The sequence below is a fragment of the Anabrus simplex genome, chromosome 1, assembly GCF_040414725.1.
Source record: "Anabrus simplex isolate iqAnaSimp1 chromosome 1, ASM4041472v1, whole genome shotgun sequence".
In the NCBI taxonomy this organism is placed as follows: domain Eukaryota; kingdom Metazoa; phylum Arthropoda; class Insecta; order Orthoptera; family Tettigoniidae; genus Anabrus; species Anabrus simplex.
Genome location: NC_090265.1, coordinates 1,335,336,010 through 1,335,360,213, shown reverse-complemented (window position 1 = coordinate 1,335,360,213; position 24,204 = coordinate 1,335,336,010). Strand labels below are relative to the sequence as shown.

At 40.2% G+C, this 24,204-nt stretch overlaps 1 protein-coding gene across 1 annotated transcript in view; it reads left to right on the top strand.

Moving 5' to 3' along the window:
• Positions 1-24,204, top strand: part of LOC136858318 (fibrillin-2) — a 164,115-nt gene that overhangs the window by 106,581 nt on the left and 33,330 nt on the right. Inside the window, exons 4-5 of the mRNA XM_068225753.1 lie at positions 11,941-12,224; positions 18,551-18,714. Of these exons, the coding sequence (XP_068081854.1) occupies positions 11,941-12,224; positions 18,551-18,714 (448 nt within the window). The remainder of the gene's footprint in view (positions 1-11,940; positions 12,225-18,550; positions 18,715-24,204) is intronic.

The following is a 24,204-nucleotide window of genomic DNA, read 5'->3' as shown; positions in this document are numbered from 1 at the left end:
GCGCGCCCCTAACCACACGGTCAACTCGTCCGGTACGATGTACGTAAACGAAGATGTGTGTTAAGGTGAACATAAACATTACACGAATTAATCAGACGCGGTTCAGCATACTCTGTACCGAAGGCCACTGCTTTGACCATTCAGCCTACGAACCAGACAAACCTTTAGCAACAATGCCTTCATCGAAGTAACTTAGCGTGGTTCAGAAAATACAGTAATCTAAGAATAATGAAGTAATGCTCACAGTATTAAAAAAGTTTTATATTTTTCTTTGACCAAGCGGCTGTGCGATCCGGTTCACGCAGCTGTGATCTTACATTGGGGATATGATGGGTTCAAACCCACCGTCGGCAGTACTGAAGATAGAAGGTGGTTTTCCATGGTTTCCCATTTTCACACCACACAAATGTTGGAGTTGTACCTTAACAGCTGCTACCTTCCCAATCGTAATCCTCTTCCATTCTTGCCTTGACGAAACATTATATGTCTTAGTACTACGTTAACGAAAGTAATAAAATAAACTTTGTTTCGTTTAGAACTACCTCAATCTTTTCACCTCTCGTTGTAACGTGCATGTAATTTTGACATTCAGAATGCTAGATGTACTCGATCCTACCTACAGTATGTACTGCAGTTCAAATCCACTCAATTTAACTATATATGGTATCTTCACCAAAGATACCAGAAATCATAATGTGCAGTATTATAATAAATCCAGGAAAAGTTTCCTCCAGACATCAAAGCCCTTGAAAGGACCACCAGATAAGGAAAAAAATCTAAGCAACAAGAATGGATGGAGCCGCGTGAACATCTTCCGGCTGGTTACAATGAAGACTGGAGTGTTTGGAGGTCCCTTAACCGATTAAGAACTGGTGTCGGCAGGGCTAAGTCCTCACTTAAGTTGTGGGGGTTCACATCAGAGGACAGCAAGTGCGACTGCGGTGAAGAACAAAAGGTAATCCACATGTATAAATGTCCTCTCTGCCCATTTTCATGTTCAGAGCAAGATTTAATGCTTGCTGATGACAATGCCATAGGTGTGGCTCAGTTTTGGAAAAACATCATCTAGATGTATAGTAAATTTGGTCAATTTTCCTTTGTTTGTCCATTTTTGTAAGTTTTGTAAATAGTCTAATTATCACTTTATTTTAACTGTATGATTAAGTATGCTTCTGACACGACTAAATAAATAAATAAAATAAATATAAAATGTCGATTCTTACTAGCTTTATGACGAGCAGTCAGCAGACATCGTCATCCGTTTTATGAGGCATAGTGGCCTGTTTTATTGTGTTTAAAGGTGAGTTTCTTATCAGCTTTAATTTGTTAACTACGTTTTATTCTGTTGACTCTGTTTTAGTTTGTTTTGAGTATTTTAATGTTTAAAACTTTTAATTTGAATGATATTTAATTACACTTCAAGGCAATGTCTTATTCTACTTTAATCTATTTTTATCATTTTATCAGAAAATGAGGCATTGCGAATTAGACCCACTGATAATTTTAAATTCATATACATTTTTCCATCATTTGTTTTAAATTTTTGTGAGTGAATATATTTGTAAATTTTAATTATAATTCCATTTCGTTCCATTAGCGGTCGATGATCTACACGTTAGGCTCCTTTAAACAACAAGCATCATCATCATTTACTAGCTTTACTTACGGCGACACCTTGCCAATGGGTCCTCACCTATTTGATCCATTTTTACAGGCCATGACGGGGATATTCACCTGTTGAAATTGCAAGGCGTATTTCCCATCCACGTATTCTGAAAAAACTGAATTGGAATATTGCAAGAGTACGTCACAAGACTACCACGCCACGCATTCCCACAACGAACAGGCAGCTGACGGGCAAACTCTCCGATCGAATCTCGCCTCCGCAGTGTTTTAGCATTTTAGCTTTAGCTCATCCAGCACTGGTGAAGATGCTGATCTGCTGCAGTAGAACTTAAAGGTTATTTCCATCATCGCGTTTTAACTTAGACTTACGTTCCTCAACAACGAGTACATGGAAATAAAAATTTTAATGGCGCTTTTGGCTATTTGATTTACGTCGCATTGACACAGATAGGTCTTATGGCGACGATGGGACAGGAAAGGCATAGGAATTGGAAGGAAGCGGCCGTGGCCTAAATTAAGGTACAGCCCCAGCATTTTCCTGGTGTGAATAAGGCGCTTTTAGTGTTTCGGTTGAACGCGTACATCGCCAGGAATATTTAACTTATGATTGTGTTTAATGTCTCATTTGACAGATAAAACAGGAGCATATCTGTTGACAAAAAGAATGAAAATCTAAAACGTAGTTTTCATGGAATAGCGCTTCAAATTAAGGCGAACTAAATATGTGACGTTACACGCACACGATGGCGCTATGTTGACTCGCGCTCTCAGTTGGAGGTTAACTGAAACAGCGAAAATAATTTGACAAGTGAATCTACGAAACCCTCAAAACTTGCGGCCATTTCAATAGAGACAGCCTACAGCCATTTATTTTCAGTTTCTGCTTCCATGCGACGTATATCGATTACTGGAATACAACAACAATATAACAATATTTTCAAGAAGCAAATTGCATGTAAAATTATATTTTGTAAAAGTAACGATTACAAGTAAAAGTTACTTAAGAGATATTTGTTACAAGTAATTCGATTAGTATTGTTCAGTTCCTTATCAACTCTGTACTTAACAAAATTTGTTGACTAATGTGCGTATTGTCATCTGCTTCTCTTTGGGAAATCCAGTGTTATGTATTGCAAATATGATTACCTAATTGTTAAACATTGATAGTTTTTAGACCTATGTAGGTGCAGTTTTAACTTAAGATTATGAATTTGGTGTCACAATGCAGTAGTGTCTACACAGCGTTTGGCTCTTTTGTTTTGTGCTTGGATGAAAGGTTTTAACGAAAGCATCCACAATCTTTTTTACACCTCTTCGTTGATATATTTGTCGTCTGTCATTTACAGCAAGCTCCGGTAAACAACATTGCGAGATTTAGGTTACGACTATGGATTGAATTCTAGGCAAGGTCTTCTTGTTAGTGTCCTGTCTTCCTTATTTTAGGCATCTGGTCACGCTATGCTAAGATTATAGATATAATACCCAGTCGTATCATTGTGACCACATTAGCTTGTAGTCCATCAAGTAAGCATCCTGAACTGGCGTGGTGTGATTATAGGAGTATGATATGGCTAAATAGTTAGCTAGATACTGAGGGTCTAGTTAGTGTCCCCAGCTAGGACATGGAACCACACAGATACACTCAACCGGAATTTGCTTGTGATGGGGTGGCCAGATTAGTTCTTTCCTCTTTAACCAACATCATGTTGGTTACCCATCCAAGTATTTCGCACGTCCAAATGAGAACACTGCCAACAAACATTAACCACTTGTTACATAGAATTAATAATAGTAATAATTTAAGCCCAGTAGGGAGCTCATATGACTAGCTATTTTATAGGTTCGCTTTCGTTCCCAATATCTCATGGGCCAGACTAATAACTTTCCTTTCTCCCCTGTGAGAGAGATTTCCAGACTCAGTACTTCAGGGTGACGGCGACCAAGAATTAACCATATCAATTTAGGTCAGAAATCCCAGCGGAATCCAGGTCTGTTTGGACTGCATTGAGATAATATCTATAAATCAGTGGGAATATCTTCTTGGTAAACCTATCGTGAAAGGTGTCCTTAGAACTTCAGCCGCCTACGTTGTGGTAACAAACTTAATCTCAAATGGTTTGGTTATAAAAACAACTTCAATTAATGGATTAATGATGAGGTGGATTTTATTTTAGAACTCTACTTCTTTCCTCTACTATTGCTTGATATAATATTAAACTTGCTAGTTAAGTTAGGACTTGGAGTAGAGTAGGATTAACGTAACAAGAAACAAAAAATTAAGCAACAACTACGTTATGTTTCAACACTCGTATTCATTTTAGCAAGTGTATTACATTTTTCTTTCATCAAGTATATCATTTCAGTCCTTTCTCACACATATTTCTCTGCTGCCTTCGTCTTATAATGCCTCAACCCAGCAACAGTTTCTCTTTCATTTCACCAGCAACGGCAAGCGCTGTTATCTTCCCAGCAACCGTAGCATTTGGTGACTTCACGCACTGCATAGCTTTACGAAGCAGATTTTCATAAGCTACACGTCTCAGTTTAGGGTTGTTTCCACGTTTACCAGCACGGTAAGCATGACCATATTATTTGCAAACAGCATCTAGCATATTAATACCAGGATCACCACGCACTAAACTAATATGGAGTCAAGTGCCAGGTCCACGGTACTGGTAGCTAGGAAGCTCAAAAGGAAGAAGGTAATTTGCTTTATTGATGAGCACATGTCCAGCATGCTTCCTCACCTTCCTACCAGCAAGTCTCTTCATCTTATTCTGAGTCTGCTTGTCCGCACTCTTCGCAGCCATGATAAGTGTTCGTAAACGAGGCCTTAATAATGCATACAGCCCTGACCGTATTTAATTTTACTTAAACTGGGCAAACCAAATGCCGCACTGGCTTATATTTAATAATAAATTAACTATTTTAAGAGTGGCCTAAACTAGTGAATCAAATATTAATTCACATGCTTACAGAACAAAAGGACTTAACTTAGCAGCCATCTCTCCATCAGCGACGAATCACATGACCACTATGTCATGCGTGCCTAGCCCATGATAACGGCACGCAGCACAGGAATGGGGGTCCTCTGCTCGACTCCTGGATACATAATGGTTTTCGGCTGCTGGTCGTGTATGGTAGTTACCTCCATAACGCTTTATAAAGTTCAATCATACTTAATCTATAGATGTCTATAAGTGAATAAGTTTATCTAATATCATTTTAATAAATTAAAATAATCTTGAAATAAAATTAAAAATTGAATAGTTCGTTACAATCAAACTGCTTTCTCTCCTAAATTAGCTAATGTAGAAAAATGCGCAATGATCTTTAACATAAATAAATGTTGACTATATACAATGTTTCTGTTCGAAAGTAGAAAATAATCTTCAGATGCTTCATAATTATATCAAATTAAATTAAAATCACAAGTTATTCACTTTTGTCTGCTTGAACACAAAACAATTCCCTAAATTCTCTTTCTAAAAATTATTATAACATTTTGCAGATCTATCCAGAAAATATCAGCCTATTTGCCAACGTCTAGTTATTAATATCTTATAATCATGCTTCATATCATCATCATTAATCGTTGGTAAAAGAGAAACATTAATATTATTATTTATTTTTCGGGGATTTCAGATTCAGTGGCTTTCATGTTCAGGATTACGAGGAAGGAAAGATAAATGATAAGTCATTCAACATTATTTCATTTTAAAATAATTAAAAATTACCATTACTAATCACTCATGCAGATTATTTACCTAAAATAAGAATAAATTCCAAAATCAAGTTAAGTGCCAATTATTTATATTATGTGCAACATGTTAGCGTGTCACCAATGACTTATAACACCTTAATCATCATCTTCTCTGAAAAGTGTGTTGTCTATCACCTAAGAAGACTTTAATAACCAGTATCTTCATCATCTAGTTACGGGCAACCTCTTCAATAATATTATTGAAATGAGCAAATAAGCATTCTATATTTCTTATAATACGCATAACTGTGGTCAAGAATTCGGGTTAATGTGGGCTAATTTTACTCACTCTTCGCTATATGTATTCATTTCGATGATCTACCAGTGCCTATCCGACATATATAAACTAATGGATCATATTTAATGCTGGGTGTGAAATACCGAAGGATTAATATATGTTATGGAATTAAATATATACATTCTTAACCTTAAATCGCGTCAGCTAACTTCACCATTAAAATACATCCATCTCTTCTCTCTCGACGAAGTAGTAATCATCACCATCATTACTCTCCTTATCATACAACCATTCTTCACATATGTATCATCTGTTTCATATCTTCACATCATATGTCTTCTTTCATTTCAATAGCCCTTATATATATCTTAACTTGACGCATATGAATTCATAACTATCATTTATCCACTTAAATATTCCATTTTCTTCTCAATTCTCTTCGGATTCATTTCATATTGCTCATATGTCTTCTTATGATCTAAATATAACCTGTATATCGCACCGTATGACCTTCATTTTGTAATATAATACCCTAACTTAATCATAACATTAACCATAATGTCGGTATACTATTCGCAATTGAAGTAAATTAACCTCTTATTTATCATGGACAGCATTACGAACGCATAATTAGGTTACCACTGATCTAATACATCCTATCCAAGGAATTGTCATTTTTAGTTAGATGACTACCTATTATCGTCTTACGTCGTTATATGTTCGGAATTTCATATATAAGCTTACTCTTCTCGAATTAAATCAATGATAGCACTGCACAATTATATATTAAATCATCATCATCATCATCTGTTTACCCTCCAGGTTCGGCTTTTCCCTCGGACACAGCGAGGGATCCCACCTCTACCGCCTCAAGGGCAGTGTCCTGGAGCTTCAGACTCTTGGTCGGGGGATACAACTGGGGAGTATGACCAGTACCTCGCCCAGGCGGCCTCACCTGCTATGGTGAACAGGGACCTTGTAGGGGGATGGGAAGATTGGAAGGGATAGGCAAGGAATAGGGAAGGAAGCGGCCGTGGCCTTAAGTTAGGTACCATCCCGACATGTGCCTGGAGGAGAAGTGGGAAACCACGGAAAACCACTTCCAGGATGGCTGAGGTGGGAATCGAACCCACCTCTACTCAGTTGACCTCCCGAGGCTGAGTAGACCCCGTTCCAGCCCTCGTACCACTTTTCAAATTTCGTGGCAGAGCCGGGAATCGAACCCGGACCTTCGGGGGTGGCAGCTAATCACGCTAACCACTACACCACAGAGGCGGACTATATATTAAATACAATTGGAAAATGGCACTTATAACAAACTATTTAATTTACTTACTGCAAAAAATATTAATTGAGTTATTTTTTCTTCCCCGTTGTGTCCAGATTGTATTAGGACATCTAGTTAGGTATGTCTCCTACATCCTGCCGGTCTCTGGTCATCCATCCTTCCCAGACATCTCGGGATATGTCCGTCGACTTCGGGTCACCATCACCGGACAGTCAGCTTTGGTTTTCTTAGTGCATGATGCTGGACATCTCTTGCGCAGTTAGGACAAAAATACAGACAGACATGGTCAGTTTCGCCATCTTAGTATACTCAAAGCCTTCTAATACTCATAAACGTATAAACGTTTTGAAATGAATGCTTCTTTCAATTATATCCAGCTAACGTTTTCCAGACTACTAACATGTCTACCAGATTCTCAATTATATAATTTGATTTAGGTTTCTATATATTGTTTTCAATTCCTGTAGCTTTTATATTTTCTTGCTAGCGACTTTGATTGTCTTTGCTGGCAGGACCTAGTGTTTACAGTGCACTATGTCTTCTGGTATAGGCTAGATCAATTTTGTTACTTCATAGATCTGTCTCTGTCTTATACTTGGCTTTGACAATATGAAAGTGACTGAGGTATGAGCGATGCTAGTAATGCCAATCCTCATGCAGCCAGTCCCTGCTATGAATGGTGTGAAAATGTTGCTCATAGGGTCGATTGGTGTATGCATTTCAGTGGGCTTGGCAGACTGATATGTAATAGCAACTCTGGCTCGGTGAGGAAAGCAACGGAAAACTACCTCACTCCTCATTTTCCTAGTACGCCTCTTCAGTGATGCCTAGGCCATCTATGACAGCTGATGGCAGAGCTGTTGAGGATCCCACCAGCGGCATCGCTGACAGACTGAACATAACATACAGCGACTTTGAATGATATTTGCTGGTCTTGCTTGGTGTCTTGTGACGTAGTCTGTTACGTAACGTTTCCCAAAAAGTGTTTCAATTTCTTGGTTTATTAATGTGCGATTCTACGTAATACTCCTGTAGCCTTGCTATTTTCTCTTGATATTATTCCAAATTCTTTTCTATTCGAGCTTTCTGCTAGTAATGACGTCTTCTTCACGTAGCAATATCGTCCCGTGCAGCTTAAAGGGATTTCCTCTGGAATCTTTTTTAATAATAATAATAATCTTGTAGCAATCCCGTATCCTTCATTCTTTTTCATGGCCTTTTTGATGCTATTTCTGGGCTTATCCCCGATATGAATACAATCTTCTCGCAATTGACGATTAAATTTGCGTGTCGTGTTTAATTTTCTCGCGGCATAGCTTCCATTTTTGTTCCAAGATGTTCATTCATGACAGTGAAATGGCACATAAGTTACAAGTTGCGAGCCCCTGTTGTAGCTCTCCAAAGTTAGGCTTATAAGAATAGTGTATAGCAGCCATTTTGCCTAACAGCCCTTGCGTCATTTCCCAGAAGTTAGGCCAGTAAAGCTAATAGGCCCTAAGTTAAAAGTTGTGAACCCCTGTGGTAGCTCTCTAAAATTAGGTCGTAAGAATAGAGTATAGCCGCCATCTTGCTTAATAGCCCTTGCTTCAGTTCCCAAATGTTAGGCCGATAAATCTAATAGGTCCTAAGTTACAAGTTGTGAGCCCCTGAGTTAGCTCACTAAAGTTGGACCCATCATAGCAGTGTATAGCAGCCATCTTGCCTAGTTAGGTTAAGTCTGTAATGTTAAAGAATTCACTCTTGGTCGGCAGTCCGCATTTCAAATCACTCGCCAGATAGCGTCATGTGAAGTTAAGCTTGCACTCTTAGCACATTTAACGAGGAAGAAGCCTGCTCTTCAGGCGTAAGCAGTGAGGATGTGGCCTAAAGTTTGAATTTACCCTGCTTAATTGAAATTCCATATTTAAACAGTATTCATCTCAAGGCATAATATTTTTAGTTAAGACCGACTACCTTGTACAAAATAATTTACAGTAGCACGTTACTCACTTGGAACTACTAATTTCTATTTTTCCTGGCCATTTTCACAATTTTCTCGGGTGGGCAATAATTTGGATTAAGCCCAATGTTCCTGTCGGATGCCCTTCCTGGCGCAACCCTATGGGCTGTATTAGCTAGTTTGTGTTTCTGTGGTGGTTAGCAGTGTGGTGTGATGTGTATGTGAAGTGGTGTTATTGGGACATATGCTGTACAGACATCTAGTCCCCGAGTAGGATGAATTAACCAAACCCGGCCTAAATCCTCTGTCCAGTTGGGAATCGAACCCAGAAGCATTTAACCAAGTAGATGGACAACTAAGAACTTGTACATGTCATATTTAATATCAATTCATTCATGTACTCGCTCTTGATACTCTCTCTCTTCTTGTCTGAGCCGCGCTGAGTGGCTCAGATGTAGAGCGTTGGCCTTCTGAGTCCAACCTGATGGTTTTGATCCCGCCAAAGTCCACTAGTAATTGAAGGTGATATATGCCAATCTTTCGCAGGCACATACAAGAACTGTGAAACAACATTCCGGCACTTCGGTGTCTTCGGAGACCGTGAAAGTACAATAGCGAGACGTACAGTAAAGATTACCAACAATATTCTTCTTCGAACTCACTGATTCAATGTTTATTTCAGTTCATACACATATTGATGTATTTATTTTGCAATCATCAGATACAGTACGAAGTAGACCTTTCTGCACTGTTTGTATAACAGTAGAAAATGTTAACAATACAAAAACAAACAATAAGAAGTAACGTAGCGAGTTGTTTGAAGAGGAAATACAGAATGAAGATACAGGTAGACCTCGTTATACGCGATAGTTACGTTCCGCGGAATTGCCACGCATACCGAATTCGCGTAAATCGAGAGTCATTTTATATGTAAAATATAGGGTTAGGTTTCAGTTTACTCACATATTTTAAAATAGCAGAGATTCTTAGTATTTTTACAAAAAAGGAAAACAAACCCATCATGTTTCTGAAACGGCATTTTAATGCAAACTTTATACACTTAAAAATTTAACACTGATTCACACAATAATATAACTAAACTCTGCATACAAGCTCTTGGCTTTCGCTTGAATAGCAGCTCCAGAGAGAGGCATGTGGTGGTTGTGATGCTCAATCCAATCCATTCTTGACATCGCTTCCGAGCGAGATTTGGTCACTCTAGTCACACGTAAGTTAGCAGAAGACTGAGCAGCTTTTCGAACTGATTCCACATTGTCATGAATAGTTCTCACATGGGAGTCACTAAGTCCCAAAGCACGCTGAATGTCAATAATATGCTCACCTTTCTGATAGCGATCCAAAACTTCTAACTAATACGACTTTCGTACACGCTTCTTTCCTTCGACAGGCACACATTATTTCCTTTTACCCGGCGTCTTAAATACGAAATCTGTGAAGTGCAACTTCACCGCTCTGCTGATCGGAACTGACGATTCACGTCTCGACAAACACGACAGAAGATGCGCGTAGATTGCGCTTGTTGCGTTTAACCTTGGTGAGCAACGTAGTGTACGGTACGTTACAGAGTTCAGCACGCATGGGTGTACACGCCTTAAGGCATTACAGCTTCTACGTACTGTTAACAGATAGAAGCAATATACTTAAAACCAAAATCGCGTATATGCGAAATCGCGGATAACGGGGTTTACCTGTATTAGTTTCAAGTAGGACATTTGTTGTTGTAAAAAGTCGGTAGAATATGGAATGTTGTTGGAGTTATTATTATTATTATTATTATTATTATTAGTTGTTTTATTGTATAAATTTTGTAGCATTTTCTAATAATAATACTTTTGTGATTTTCGGAGACGCTAAGGTGCCGGAAGTTTGACCCCCAGGAGTCTTTACTTACATGCCAGTAAATGTATTGACTCTTGCCCGACGTATTTGAGCACTTTACAAATACCACCGGACTGAGCCAGGATCGAACCTGCCAAGTTGGGCTCAAAAGGTCGACGCTCTACAACCTGAGCTACCCAGAGCGGCGTAAATCAGATAATGCAATAGGATAGTGGTTAAGTATAAAAAAGGGTCTAGAGTCCTAACTTCGTTGTCAATGACAGCGATACCTAATTTAAACTAAAATGATTTAGGCGGAACAGATGGGATGAAGTTCGTGGAAACTTTCATGTATCAGTTATTATTTACAGTTTTCTACTAACCTTGCTCATGTTTTTTTACCACATCGAACATCCATCACCTCTAGCCCTTAACACCAGCTTTACAGACTTCAATCGGGAAACTTTTATAACTTATCCTTTCTGAGAATTCAGAACATGACACAACCTTTATCTCAAAATTTCCAAGATCTGCAGCGTAAAAATTAAATAATAGACCTATACTTATTGAAATATTTCTGCTTAAATGTTTTCCATCTTATCATCATCATCATCTGTTTACCCTCCAGGTTCGGTTTTTCCCTCGGACTTAGCGAGGGATCCCACCTCTACCGCCTCAAGGGCAGTGTCCTGGAGCTTCAGACTCTTGGTCGGGGGATACAACTGGGGAGTATGACCAGTACCTCGCCCAGGCGGCCTCACCTGCTATGCTGAACAGGGGCCTTGTGGAGGGATGGGAAGATTGGAAGGGATAGGCAAGGAAGAGGGAAGGAAGCGGCCGTGGCCTTGAGTTAGGTACCATCCCGGCATTCGCCTGGAGGAGAAGTGGGAAACCACGGAAAACCACTTCCAGGATGGCTGAGGTGGGAATCGAACCCACCTCTACTCAGTTGACCTCCCGAGGCTGAGTGGACCCCGTTCCAGCCCTCGTACCACTTTTCAAATTTCGTGGCAGAGCCGGGAATCGAACCCGGACCTCCGGGGGTGGCAGCTAATCACGCTAACCACTACACCACAGAGGCGGACTCCATCTTATCATAACACTTAAAATACATGTAAGTGTACCCTCCTTCAAAGAGAATAATCCACGGACCAGCCAGTTGGCCAGTTGGAACAGACCAAGGCAATTAAAAGGCCAGCAGTATACATAATGTTTTCGATAAGATGATCTACTGTAACATACGCGAGTGTTTTCCACACTGATCCCTTCTGAGAAGACATTTTCGCCAACTAAGAGCCAGCTGCTGGTAGAGTATTATGCAAACAAGACAAGTGTTAACGGTGATAATGGGAGGAAGTGGGATCAGTTGGCAGAAGTACATCTCAGAGTCATGACGTGTCGATTGGCTCTCTTCTCGGCCTTTGGGCTGACTGTAGCCTTGGCTATTATCCTCCACAGGCCCGTGTTAGCCGCCGATGAGCAGCCTGTGGTGCGAGCAGGCCTTCTAGACAATCTCGTCACTGCGATCAAGGTAAGAAAGAGATTATTAGGTAACACTAACTGATCTCCACATCAAATTACTCTTTTTCCAATAACCACTAATTCAAGTGTAACGAGAATTCATAGCAAAGTATTTATTTCCGTACAGGCCCTTGGAGGGGTGGAAGGTGAAGGCTTCCACTATCCGTAATCTCTGTACTTGGTGGGGTAGAGTTGTTAGCTCTACGCCCGGCCAAATTTCTCGCCCAGAAATTAATCTATTACTCATTTTGGGGGTAGGCTGAGTAAAACTCCGGAATGGAAACCTAGTTTCTTAAAATTTTCGACTTCCTGACGGGGAATCGAACCCATGTTCTTCCTGATGGACCGAGCACGCCTTTACCACCCCTACCAGGCAGCCCCTAATGACAAACCATATTCATAAATATCTGAGCTCAATTTACAACATACAGTGCTTAAAATCCCGAATGAAAATATCACAATGTTACCAACATTAAAAATGAACGAATACCTAAGCCTGAAGGCTGAAGACTGAACATACACATCCTTACGAAAATGAAAGTGTGGGAAGTAGCTAATGAAAAGTGCCTTACAAGTTTCAATATTGATATTTTAATTGTTTTTCAGGAAACTTATATTATTACAAATAAAATCAACAACGAGTGAACTGTCATATTCTTCCGCCAGACGTAAGTAAGTGCCACTGCAAGATGTCCACTTCTGTCCCAGAAATAGTTCGCGATAAACTGGTAGTCACCCGCCCCGAGAATAGCTCCTGCCTGAATATCATACCGATGGTGCACGACGCAGACCTTCTGTGTCAAAACCGTCAGCTTGACATCAGATAGGTAGAAACAGTTTTAAATTGTATTATGATGTAGTAGTTAGAACGGAGTCCACTCAGCCTCGGGAGGTCAACTGAGTAGAGATGGGTTCGATTCCCACCTTAGCCATCCTCGAGGTAGTTTTCCGTGGTTTCCCACTTCTCCTCCAGGCAAATGCCGGGATGGTACCTAACTTAAGGCCACGGCCACTTCCTTCCCTCTTCCGTGTCTGTCCTTTCCAACCATCCCATCCCTCCACAAGGCCCCTGTTCAGCATAGCAGGTGAGGCTGCCTGGGCGAGGTATTGGTCATTCTCCCCAATTGTGTCCCTGACCCAGTGTCTAAAGCTCCAGGACACTGCCTTGAGGCGGTAGAGGTGGGATCCCTCGCTGAGTCCGAGGGAAAAACCGACCCTGGAGGGTAAATAGATGAATAATAATAAGATTGTTTTGTTAATGAATGAATGTGTTCACTACTTGATCTGAGTCCATCTTCCAGCTGCACGAGCTGGGTATAATTCAAGATTCAGTCAGTCAACGAGTTCGCAGAAATATGAAACCAGTAGTTAATTGCTTGTTTCTTAATCTTTCGAGAAGATCATCTACGTTCTAATCATCCTGATATTTTCAAGATCTTAAAATCGTATCTGATATTCCGGTATTTACAATATTGTAGTCTAAATTTAATTATTGAATGTGTGCATGACTTCAGTAAAGTTGAGGAGCAGGCATACAAGCTTCTTACCATACCGAAACCCACTTGTTGTGGCTCTTACCAGACGTGAAGGCCATGGCTGGAGTATTTGACCTTCGCTAGACAAAGCCTTGACAGCAGCAGCTCATACGAATTGTTAGTGTACTTCTCGGGCAGAAGGAACCAGCTAAGCCAAACTCGACGGGATTACAACCCTGATGAAACTTAACCACTGCTCAGCGCGAAGGCTTGCGGATTAAGAGGTGACACACGGAACGCGAAGGATCCTCCTGGTTGCTTTTGTATACCGGGGCCGTTATCTCACTGTTACGTAGCTTTTCTATTGTTATCATTATCACGTAGCCTGAGTGGATCTCGAACCAACCCTCAGATACAGACAACACTCCCTGATCTGGCTAGAGATCGCACTGGGATCTTCCGGATAACAGGCAGGTTCACTTCCCTTAGATTGCGAGAATAAACCAATATTCAACAACATAATTTCATCTAAATACGCCATTTCCGGGTACATTACCGTATCATAGTTGTTCAAGAGAAAATAAAGATAGTCTCATGTATTTAACATTTTGTTGTGTACAAAATGCCAATGATACTCATTACTGCGGTGCTTGCTAGTGTTATGTTATGTATTGTGAAGACCTATGTGTTAAGACGGACACAAACACCCAGTCCACCAGGCAAATGCTGGGGCTGTACCTTAATTAAGGCCACGGCCGCTTCCTTCCAACTCCTAGGCCTTTCCTATCCCATCGTCGCCATAAGACCTATCTGTGTCGGTGCGACGTAAAACCCCTAGCAAAAAAAAAACACCCAGTCTCCAAACCTGGGAAATCAATCAGACTATGTTAAAATCCGTGGCCCAGCCGTGAACAGCACCCAGGGCCCTGTGAATCCCTACTCTGACCATTCAGTGAAGGAGCCGGACTTCAAATATCTAGAATATTATAAAACCAGCTACCACCAAATATCATCATCTTCTTCTTCTTAATCTGTTTTCCCTCCAGAGTTGGTTTATCTCTCGGACTCAGCGAGGGGTCCCACCTCCATCGCCTCAAGGGCAGTGTCCTGGACTGTGAGACTTTGGGTCTGGGGATACAACTGGGGGGAGGATCTGTACCTCTCCCATGTGGCCTCACCTGTTATGCTGAACAGGGCCTTGTGGGGGCATGGGAAGATTGTAAGGGATAGACAAGGAAGAGGGAAGGAAGCAGCCGTGGCCTTAAGTTAGGTATCATTCCGCCATTTGCCTGGAGAAGTGGGAAACCAGGAAAATTACTTCGAGGATGGCTGAAGTGGGAATCGAACCCACCTCTACTCAGTTGACCTCCCGAGGCTGAGTGGACCCCGTTCCAAACCTCGTACCACTTTCCAAATTTCGTGTCAGAGCCAGGAATCGAACCCGGGCCTCCGAGGGTGGCAGCTAATCACACTAACCACTACACCACAGAGGCGGACAAATATTATCATCACTAGGGGACGGATTTCTATTACCTAAAAATGTATGAAATATGTACCGATATGCATTTATGGCCTAAAAACGTAAAAATGTGACCTATAAAATTCAAAATATGACTTGATGAATAGCATCTACATTACATAGAAACACTTTTATTACGATTGCTACAGGCTGCTTTTAATTTATAGTTAAAAAAGTTTTAATTCTTCGAAATCTTTAACCCAAAATCAACTAAAATGATGAATATTTCATGAACTCGTTAAGGTTACACTGCATACTCCTAGGTAAGGACGGACTCTGTGGAACACATAAACACTACAGTTACTTTCACTGTTCAATATTCAATCAGTTTTAATTTATACACAAAATATATGTTATTTGAATGAAACTTTCATACCTGATCTAGTCTCCATTATCAGAATTGTTGCAATTTATGACCACATGCATCTTAAGATTGTTGAATAAGAATCCCCTCCTGTTGTCGTCTTGTAGCGAGAAAAACTTATTACGACATCACATGATGTAACGGGAGCGTACTTGAATAGAGTTAAATCACTTGGAGAAAAATCCTGGAAATCTGCAGATGAAGGGTTTCAACAAAGAATGTCTCTTATTCCACGCAGATACACAAGTTCGCTATTTTTTTTTTCAGTACATTTTCTAATTTTCTACACACCCTAGATGCTATTGTTCCTTTGGCATGCTTTAATTCCTGTTCAATGCACTTTACAACATCCAGTGCATCGCTTAGTTCTGCACCTGAAACTTCCAGTTGCGTGATTGTTCCAGATAAATAATTAAAATTGGACTTTATGTAAGCCAGGTCCGCTTTTAATGTAGTGCTTGAAAATAAATCTTGAGTGGTTTTTATGGAGGACGATACTGCAGGATCAAAATACTTCACGATCTTCTCCAAGACATCTAAGTTGTTGCAATAGTACACTGCGGCATCAAGCCAAGTCCCCCATCGCGTTATAAGTGGCTTGGGAGGTAGGAGTTGTGAAGGTGCTTCTCCTTGAAATTTCTGAACGCGAAGTGGAGCTTTGACAAACACTTTATTACAGTTCGATATTAATTTATCAGCTTCAGGGTAGCTACTTTTAACTTCTTCAGCTGCTCTATGCAAGGCATGTGCAAGACATGGCACATGTTCCATTTACGGGTATAGCATTTTAAGTCCCTTGGCTGCCTTCACCATATACGGAGCAGCGTCAGTTACAAATAGAAAAATGTGTTCACTCTTTGCCCCGATTGGCTACAACAGATTCATTGAATTATCGAAGAGAATTGCAATGGTGGAATGGTTTGTCTTCTCTAGCACTTCACATGTCAGGAGGAATGTATCTCCAGGCCGGTCTTCCATCAGCGTGCCAACGATCACATTTGCTACATATCTTCCATCCATATCTGTGGTCTCGTCTATTGAAACCCATATCTTACTGTCTCCCACGCCACGCCTTATTATATCCAACATCTCTTCATAACAAGAGGTCAGATAGTCCTTCCTGAGAGTAGATTCGTTGGGAACAGGATGCTTTGTATGTTTTTCAAGAAACTGTCTGAAGCTTCGGCTGTTAAGTTTCTTTAAAGGAATATTAGACGATACCATCATCTTGCAGAGATCTTGTGAAAATTGTGAACACAATACCAAATAACTGCAGAATTACCTCTGCTTCCGTGTAAACAATAGCCCGGTTTCCAGGAATTGACCCAGCTAGCAAACAATAGCTCCTACCTGTTAGAAACATTCCATACACTACTTTAGAATAGTTCTTCAGTAGTATATTCCAGTCTATCCTGAAAAATAATTTCTAGAGCTTATTCTGATTTTTATAAAACGAAATTCAAATGAAGATTACCAAAATATGCCCTTATAATGATATTTTGTTCAATATATGCCATAAAACTTAAGAAAGACTAAATATGCATTTATATGCCCAATAAAACCTGTTTAATTTTGATTATCATGCTTGGAAACGTGTTGAAAACACATGATTATAAGATATAATGTTAAGGGAAAAAATATGACTTGTCATAGAAATCCGCCCCCTAATCATCACATATGTTAATCATTATAGAAGAATAGTTATTACGTCATCAGTGCTGCCCACTTGGATATTGTTTATTGTTACGTGGTCATGCGAGTATCAGCTCCTGGAATTTCCTGAAGGGATAATCAAATGAGGCCTGAGGTGATGTGACGGCCTTTGCTTGGATTGTGCTCTTCGTCTCACGTGTCTGTGGATTTTCTGGAAGACGAAATTAGAATGTTGGGAATCTGGCCGCACCTCGAATATATCAGAACATCATCAGGCTCGCTGCGGACACATATTTGTTGTTTAGTGGTTGGTGTTGAGTTGTCTTACCAAATAAGTAGTTCAATGTGTGGAGCAGTGGCGCGACTTGATTGTGCAAGTTATCGGTCTTATCTGGAGATGAGACAAGTTTACACCAGTCGTGCTTCGTTATAGTTGGGGACAAATCATAACGACCTCGCCTCACACCACTACTTTCCAGCGGGAGCTCGGTGTCTATTACTGACTTATAGGATTTATTACCTCTACTGCAGCCAGAGTTGCCAAATCGGCTACTGCACTCTACACGAAGAAAGGGTAAATACTACAGAGAGTGACGAAGAAAGTGGTTTGGCAGCCTCTCCAAAACAAACAAGGATCACTTACAACTCGTTAACTCAGCAGGGTGCAGGGTGTGATTGACTACTAGCTTCCAGCTCGCTTCTAGGAACTGAGGCCGTCATGTATTGCCCCCAACTATACCCAACGAAGCAAGCAGGTTCGTACCCAACTACTAGGAATCGCTTTGTGAAGTGACAGGTGCGTGCGAAGCGAAGTGAATTGTGAGACCTGTCAATCAAGATTATGGAAGGATAGCCCGTTCCGGGTAAATATACCCAGCTGGAGACCTGCTGTGAGGACTAGAGGTTTTTTAAAAATGCCCTCTATTTAGTGAAATGTTGTCATTCATTGTCATGTATAATAAGTATGTGTGTATGCGTGTATGTACTGATTGAGTCACCCTAGATTAAAGTAGACCAATGAAACAGACAGTGTTTATTCTTAACCGCATTTTCACACTTTTTGCGTAAATATAATATTCTTCAAACTGCATATGACACATGAAGTGCATATTATATATTTTTCGACGGAGTTATCAATTGAAAATGGTCGGAATGTGGTCGGATGTTTTACATTTGCTGCACATAGCCTTTAAAATTTTTGAACTGTATAATGAATGAACATTAAAATAGCACTGGTCGAACTTTATCGCCTGATGGTAAGATTGGAAAATATCTTTCTGAATATTACATCGTTTTTCATTAATGTCAACCGTTCTTTTTTTCAGAATATACGAGGCAACAAAAATGTCAACACTACAGGATGCAATGGTACCAACTGTAGTAATACCACCCGGACTTATACACTAGAACAGCGGGAGAACATTGCTAGGAACAGCAATGGGTCGGCCTTTCTCCATGAGCCTGGAGTGTGTGGCACCGAGATTAAACTGTAAGTAATGATCGATAAGTCTGTACTCTACCAAATACTTGGTTCGGTAGGTTATCTGCTTGTACACAGGATTGATCTCTGGCACGAGTAGTTCTCAAAGTTATCTTCAAGGCATTTCCAGCCGATACCACTATAGCTGAAATCATGTAGAATTGGCCCACCACTGCTGCTTACTCGAAATGTTACTTACGAAAATTATTATTATTATTATTATTATTATTATTATTATTATTATTATTATTATTACTATTATTATTTATGCCCCGTCCACTTAATTACATCAATCAAAGTAATTTATCTGCAGCTCCTTTGTTTTCTGTATATTATCAATGTTATGTTTGTTTTTTACTCTGAACAGAATTTATATTGTATGACATTCTTTGTCGGTTTGGCAACCTCAGTCATTTGAGGAAGAATAAATATTATTTTTATTTATGTATGTTAATGGCAGATATGGAATATCGGGCCATTACAAAGGCACACTTCTTCATCCATCACCTCGCCTCAAAACGATTTCCTGTCTAGAGAGGACCGGTCTAGAGAGGACACCCTCGTCCGTTCCAATCCTTGTGGTGTGGGGAATGAAAGGTTTTAATTATTTGACAAAGGCACAATGACTCTTCATAGGTGCGCGAGCTCGTATCACCAGGAACTATTGTGCTTCATTTTGCAATAAACGCGTGTGAAAATGTATTATTATTATTATTATTATTATTATTATTATTATTATTGGCTGTCTGGCCGAGGCGGTAAAGGCGTGCTCGGTTCGCCCGGAAGGACGTGGGTTTGAATCCCCGTCAGGAAGTCGTAACATTTAAGAAACGAGATTTCCATTTCCAGAGGTGCACATGGTCCTGAGGTTCACTCAGCCTACACTAAAAATGAGTACCCGGTTAATTCCTGGGGGCAAAGGGGGCCGGGCGTGGAGGTAAGCACTCTACCTCATAAAGTGCCGAGGTTACGGATAGTGGAAGCCTTTACCTTCCACCCCTCCAAGGGCCTTCATGGCCTATACGGAGATGACTTAGCTTTGCTATTATTATTATTATTATTATTATTATTATTATTATTATTATTATTATTGTCATTATTATTAATATTATATTATTTTTTACAAGTTGCTTTACGTCGCATGGACACAGATGGGTTGGGTCTTTTAGCGACGATGGGATAGGAAAGGGCTAGGAAGGAATCGGTCGTGGTATTAATTAAGGTACAGTCCCAGAATTTGCCTGGTGTGAAAATGGGAAGCCACAGAAAACAATCTTCAGGGCTGTCGGTAGTGGGGTTCGAACCCACTATCCCCCGAATACTGGATATTGGCCGCACTTAAGCGACTTCAGATATCGAGCTCGGTTGTATTATTATTATTATTATTATTATTATTATTATTATTATTATTATTATTAAGAATGTGTCTAGTGTAGTAGGAATGTAGGGAGATATAACTTTATTTATAATACATAAACAAATGAAATGAATCTGCTCCATGCAGAAGATGCGATAATACACAGTTTACTGGTCAGTTGTAACCAATAACCATACCGTAGTTCTTACATTAAATTTAGCTTAAAATCTAACATCGCGTTTTTGTGTCACAAAATATTTAACTGATTTATTATCTTAACTAAATCTCTACAAATGGTTATCAATTCTTTCTCTTCTATACGAAATTTCGTGAGGAACTTTAGGACAATATCTGAAACTGATCCTCCCGATCCAAAAAGGAAGGCCGTATTTCTCGAACTTCCGGCATCCGTACTATTGGAAGAATATAATGTTACAGTATTCTTCACACTCTCCATAATGGCTTGCTTTTCCCTTTGAACCAATGTAGACTGGTCTGGATCATTATTTTCAGACCGGATGGTCAACTATATGCTGCTTGCTCCAGAGTAGGAACTCCAAAAGCTCTTTACATCTATACACCAAAATGAGAAAACCAAAAATATTGTTTATCTACTCGCCTTACGCTAAATGTTAGCATTAGTTAAATGATTCCAAGTTGGTTCAATTATACTGTATAGCGAAGGGAATAGTAAAAAATATTGTTCATTCACGTGAATTATAAATTAAAAAATGTACATAGTTCATCATGAATTTCTATCAATGAATTATAGATTCTAGGTTACATAGAGATCATCCATTTTTGTATATGCTGAAGAAAATGTACACAGGCAGGACAACGTCAAGTTTTGCAGAACCATTTATGTAAAATGCTACGATGTCACTGAACCGGGGGGTGGGGGTCCATCATTACCAACAACAAACTACCTCTTCGGAGTAGTCAGATCCTTTCTTTTTTTGCTAGTTGCTTTAAGTCGCATCGACACAGTTAAGCCTTATGGCGACGATGGGACAGGAAAGGGCTAGGTGTGGGAAGGAAGCGGCCATGGCCTTAATTAAGTTACAGCCCCAGCATTTTCCTGGTATGAGAATGGGAAACCACGGAAAACCATTTTCAGGGCTACCGACAGTGGGGTTCGAACCTACTATCTCCCGAATACTGGATACTGGCCGCACTTAAGCGACTGCAGCTATCTAGCTCGGTCAGACCCTTTCTTGGCTAGCAAGTTTATCAGCAACTCGTTATACGGGCAGCTGCCGATTTCTGTGTATCTGCCATATCTGACTCCACGAAGATTGCAATAAATCATGTTTAGTTTCATTGCGGCTGTCCACTCTAAAGAAGAGAATACCTGGAACTTTTCGACACCTATTCCCCGCCACTTCTGACAATTTCACTCTTAAAAGGACTTTTCTCGGCGTGGAGTTTCCAAATTTAATCCGGCAACGCGCAGTGACTGCCCTTGAGCTTTGTTTATTGTCATCGCGAATGCAAGACGCACAGGAAACTGTAGTCGTTTGAATGCGAAGCGCAAATCAGTTGGAATCATTGGAATGCGCGGAATCAGCAAATCTTCTCCTTTACATTTGCCGTTAATTATTGCTACTTCAATCACATTCGGTATAAGTTTCTTCACGGAAAGACTGGTTCCGTTGAACAACTTTGGGGTGTTAATATTTCCAAGGAGGAGTATTGGTGAGCCAAGTTTCAACGTCAATATGTGCGGTGGAATTCCAGCAGGCTCCAATGAATTGGGAAATTCTACTGGGTAATTAACAGCTTGATCGTCTTCTGTAACTGTGTCAATGGATTAATATTTCTTAACCGCACCAGGAATTTTCAATTGAATCTTATTATTGATTAGATTGTCCGGCTCCATGGCTAAATGGTTAGCGTGCTGGCCTTTGGTCACAGGGGTCCCGGGTTCGATTCCCGGCAGGGTAGGGAATTTTAACCATCATTGGTTAATTTCGCTGGCACGGGGGCTGGGTGTATGTGTCGTCTTCATCATCATTTCATCCTCATCATGACGCGCAGGTCGCCTACGGGTGTCAACTCAGAAGACCTGCACCAGGCGAGCCGAACATGTCCTCGGACACTCCCGGCACTAAAAGCCATACGCCATTTCATTTCATTGATTCGATTGATGTCGTCATTCTTTGGAGCTAAGATAGATCGCTCGCATAGCCAATCCTGATTTCTGAAGTTGTTCGCGATGTTCGGAAAAAAATGTTATTTTCAAGATCTTCAATTGATGACTGAAGTTGACAGAAGTTCAGTTCAATGGGAACGATATCTCCTGTGTTTCAGGAAGAACCGGAAGTTTACCGTCGCCCATATCCAAAAGTTGCTTGGCAAAGGTTTGTGCGGAAATCTTTCCAAGTAAATGTACACGCATACTGGTCGACAGTGTAATTTTTTTCACATGTCTCCAGAGAGCCGAATTCTTCAGGCATGCGTTCAGCTCGTCTGCTGGTGTTGATCTCGGAATAACGGGCAAAGTTTGACGAAAATCACCGGCGAGCAATATCACAGCTCCGCCCATTTGACGTTGATTATTTCGAAAATCTCGCAGAGTACGGTCAAGTGCCTCAAGTCCTTTCCTATGGGCCATGGTACCTAAATCCCAAATAATGATTTGGCATGTTTTCAATATAGTTGCCATTCCAGAAGTTTTATTAATGTTGCAAATGGGATCTGAAACACATCTTTTTGTATGTATTGGAAGTGGCTCCAAGTAATTGCGGGCATAGCTGCATTCCGTCATCGAAGTCCACGAGTTTGTCCACCAGTGGGTCTGCTGAAGCTTTTAATGTGTATGTGACAGACAAGTGCTGAAGATAATTCTCACACGAACAGTTCAAAGTAGCCATCCTAGTCGACGTGGTGAGTAGGTGTATTAACCGAAACTTCAGTTACGATTTTCACACTACTTCTGATCACCAGGTCTACGCTATTAGTTATCGCGAACGGAATTCTAGAAAGGGTGCCATTTGTAACGGTAATTCAAACATTTCAAAGAGGTACACACTGATAACGGGCATCTTCTGATTCAGTTTAAGTAAAGGTGTAACAGTTAATTTTTCAAATTTGGTATTGAAATGGTGTAGTATGTCCTTGCTAAATATTATTTCCTCAGATACGAGCACATTGCATCCAAAATACATGATTTCTTATCCAGGTTCTAAATCCCTAATTATGCTTCAATTGCCGGCAACATCCTCCTGATGAAGCGCTCCTTTTAATAACACTTGGATTTATTTGTGTTAGCAGAAAGTTCAATCTTATGAAACATGACCTATTTCAATTGCTCTAACAGCAGGGAGAAGGTCAGGACGTGTACATTTGGTCATCAACAAGTCCAGTTAGGCATACTGCGCTAATAACCTCTGCTAATTTATAACTAAAAGTGTTGCTAAATTTTGGGTCGCACATTTCCTGAAATATGAAGTCAATGGTGACGTTCAAGAGCAAAGGCGATATTGGGCTATGAAATGGATATCTGATTCTCGTATCTATTTCTTCAAAATTGAATAATAACATCAAACGCATAATCTAAACTTTATATAACTAGTGTCATTTTAATCGACCAATGGTTCAGTATCCTCCATCGGTGGGTCCTTGGACGTCTGTTCACTATTGCCATCACAACTATAGTTGTTGACACTGTTGCTTTACCTACTGTTAGAGGTTCGATATCATCCTGCAAATGGTCAACTTCCCACATGTCGTCTTCCATTCCTTCAATATCAGTTGAGATGAATGTAAACAAACGAAACCTGGACCCAGCTAGAATGATAACATATAACTATAACCCATAGCATGCCACGTTGCAGTCAGTCAAGCTAGCAATTAATGTCGATTCATATTAGGAGGCTGAGACATTTTTGGTCATCAGCTTCATGTGCTACATATACAAAGAGACCCAAGAGTCCGTTAACATTTGACGAGGCAATACTTCATGGAATGTTCGAGGGAAAGAGGCAATGATTCACACACATGATTGACATGACATGGGGTTTTATAGACATCGAAATAAAGTACACAAAACGATCAACAGATGGCGCTGGACAGCAACATGTTAGGTACAAATGGCCACACATGCTTGATATGACATGGGGTTTTATTGACACCAACAACGA